At 50.3% G+C, this 2606-nt stretch overlaps 1 protein-coding gene across 3 annotated transcripts in view; it reads left to right on the forward strand.

Annotated features, from left to right (window-relative positions):
* Positions 1 to 2606, forward strand: part of Dgkg (diacylglycerol kinase gamma) — a 179116-nt gene that overhangs the window by 140877 nt on the left and 35633 nt on the right. For all 3 annotated transcript variants that reach the window (XM_010624203.3, XM_033762586.1, XM_033762585.1), the window contains one exon: positions 1263 to 1440. In XM_010624203.3, the coding sequence (XP_010622505.1) occupies positions 1263 to 1440 (178 nt within the window). The remainder of the gene's footprint in view (positions 1 to 1262; positions 1441 to 2606) is intronic.

The following is a 2606-nucleotide window of genomic DNA, read 5'->3' on the forward strand; positions in this document are numbered from 1 at the left end:
TTTTTTTTTTTTTTTTTTTTTTGTACTGGGGATCGAAATTGGAACCTTGCGCTTGGTGAGGCAGGCAGAGGAACCACTGAGCTACAACCCTGGCCCTTGATTTTTTTATTTTGAGACTGCAAGATCCAGGTAAGTTGCTCAAATGTGCGGTCCTCCCGCCTCGGGCTCTTAGCTGGGATTACAGACGTGTACCACCACTGTCTGCCTCTTCTTACAAAGCTGCTAAGGCACTCATGTCCTCCCAAACACATGACCACATTTCACCCTGATAACCTCCCAACAGCCCACCTCTTCATACTATTGTAATGGCAACCAGCTCTCATCCTGAGTTTTGGCAGAAAGGTCAGACCATAGCAAGAGGGAGCCCTCACAGACAGTAGGTTTCTACTGTATGTTTTTTATTTTTTCCTTTCTCGCAATAAGCAAGATAAAGAGCATGGACATTGTAGTCAGACTCCCCAAGTCTGAAACCCTGCTCGGTTATTTATCATCTGAGTAATCTTGGATAACACAGCTCATGGTTCTGGGTCCAGTTTGTTCTTCTGCAAATGAAGTACATGACTTATGGCCCTGAGGAGGGAAGATCAGAGCTAATACGCTTCTTGCCACGTTAGTGAGCTTCATGCCAAAGTGGGCCACTTTAGAGCTGGGTGAATCATAGACTGAAGAATCGTAGACTGAAGCCCTCTGGCCCTCTGTACCTGGTGGGGGTGGAGGTTGCCGAGGTTGAGAAAGAAACTCTGCTACCTCAGCAAGCACATATGCCAGATTTGCACTTACAGTACAGACACAGGAGACAGGCAAATTCTGAAAGCTTTCCAAGTCTTAAATCTTGGCCTTCTCACAGGAGTGAAAGAAGAGGGAATTAAATGACATTTTTCTGTCACTTGTTCAGAGTCTACTATGTGTTGGGTTCTGGATTCAGTGTCCCTGTAAATCTTCACATTGGTTAGGCAGGGACAGAACTGATGATAATTGACCCTGAAGTGGAGAAAAGCTTGGCGGTTGATTTGGCATCCATCCCTGGAACATTTCTAGGCCTGTGGAAGTCTTGTGTCATCTTCCCCAGAGCTCACCAGGACTAGATTCCCCGTCTCACTCCAATGACTGGAGCACTGAGCTCGGGCAACTTTGCCCAAGAGGTTTCTGACAGTAACAGAGGGGCGGCTGAGGACCTGTCACATCCTTGAAAAGAGCCTCAATCTCTCTCTCTCAGCACCTTGGGTTACACTAACAGGTGGCCTTTGCTCTGTGTTCCCCAGTGCGATGGAGTTGAGGTAGACCTGACCAACATCTTCCTCGAAGGCATTGCCATTCTCAACATCCCCAGCATGTATGGAGGCACCAATCTCTGGGGAGAAACCAAGAAGAACAGGGCTGTGATCCGGGAAAGCAGGAAGAGCATCACTGACCCGAAGGAACTGAAATTCTGCGTCCAAGGTAAGCCAGGTGCGAGGTTAGTTGCTATAGACCAGAGCCCCAGTTAGGGGCTCGGGGTTAGGGTTAGGGTTGGGGAGAGCTGGCAAACCGCAGCAGGGCCTCAGAGGACTCATTGAGGCCCACTGGATCGGCAGGGACCTGGGGCTCTGAAGATGCCATGCTGACTTGTCACCCCTGCTGTTGACAATGTACAAGCTGACTGAGAAGACAAGAGTCACGGTGAGGGAGTAAAGGCAGCTGGTAGTTGAACTGTGAGACTCCATAAGGTTAGGTGTGTCTAATGCTGCTACTGTGACCCTTACCAGTGTCCTCAGTGCCTACATCTAGCAGTCCTTCCTCAGCTGTCACCTCACATCACCTGCAGTGACACTGGACCCAGCTGGGCACTCCTTCTTCCTGGGAATCCTTTGTCTGCTTGGACTCTTCTCGCTTCACTGGTCACATTTGAATCTCTTTCCTTTCTGTCCTCTTGGTGTCAGAGGGTCACCCCCACAGAGGTTCCTCGACCCTCTTTCCCCCAGGGACCTCATCCAGTCACAAGACCATTTAAATACCACACATGTGCCCATGATGCCGCCAAAGCTATCTGCATCCTCCTGAGCCTGGTGCCCGTGTGCCCAGCGGCTTGCGCAGAACTCTCTGCGGTTCCTCACAGACACGGCAAGCTCTGCACATCCACAACTGAACGCCTGCTGCTCCTCCTCCGTGCCTTGTCCTCTCCAGTTAGTGGCAACCCTGGTACCCAATCCAAAGCATTGGCACCATCCGCGGCTCCTCTTTGTAACTCACACCTCACATCCAGTCCATGAGAAAATCTGTGAACTCTGTTTTAAAAATATCCAGAGTCGGACCCCTTCTCAGCACCTGCTTTCCTGCCGCCTTGAGCTAAGATGCCATCTTCTGTCCCCCGGCAGAGATTACTGCTGGTCATCTGTGCATTCCCTGCTCCCCCACCTGCTAAGTAGAGTCTGTTCTCACCATGCCTCAGGGACCCCTGTGAAAACACATCAGGCTATGCCACTCCTCTGCTGAAAATCGCTCAGTGGCTCAGCGTAAAAGCCAAAGGTCAGGGCCGGGGATTTAGCTCAGTGGCTCCGCTGCCTGCTTTGCAAGTACAGGGACCTGAGTTTGATCCCTGGTACCAAAAAAAAAAAAAAAAAAAAAAA

This window comes from Fukomys damarensis, unplaced genomic scaffold (genome assembly GCF_012274545.1).
Source record: "Fukomys damarensis isolate Sample0158 unplaced genomic scaffold, DMR_v1.0_HiC HiC_scaffold_12, whole genome shotgun sequence".
In the NCBI taxonomy this organism is placed as follows: domain Eukaryota; kingdom Metazoa; phylum Chordata; class Mammalia; order Rodentia; family Bathyergidae; genus Fukomys; species Fukomys damarensis.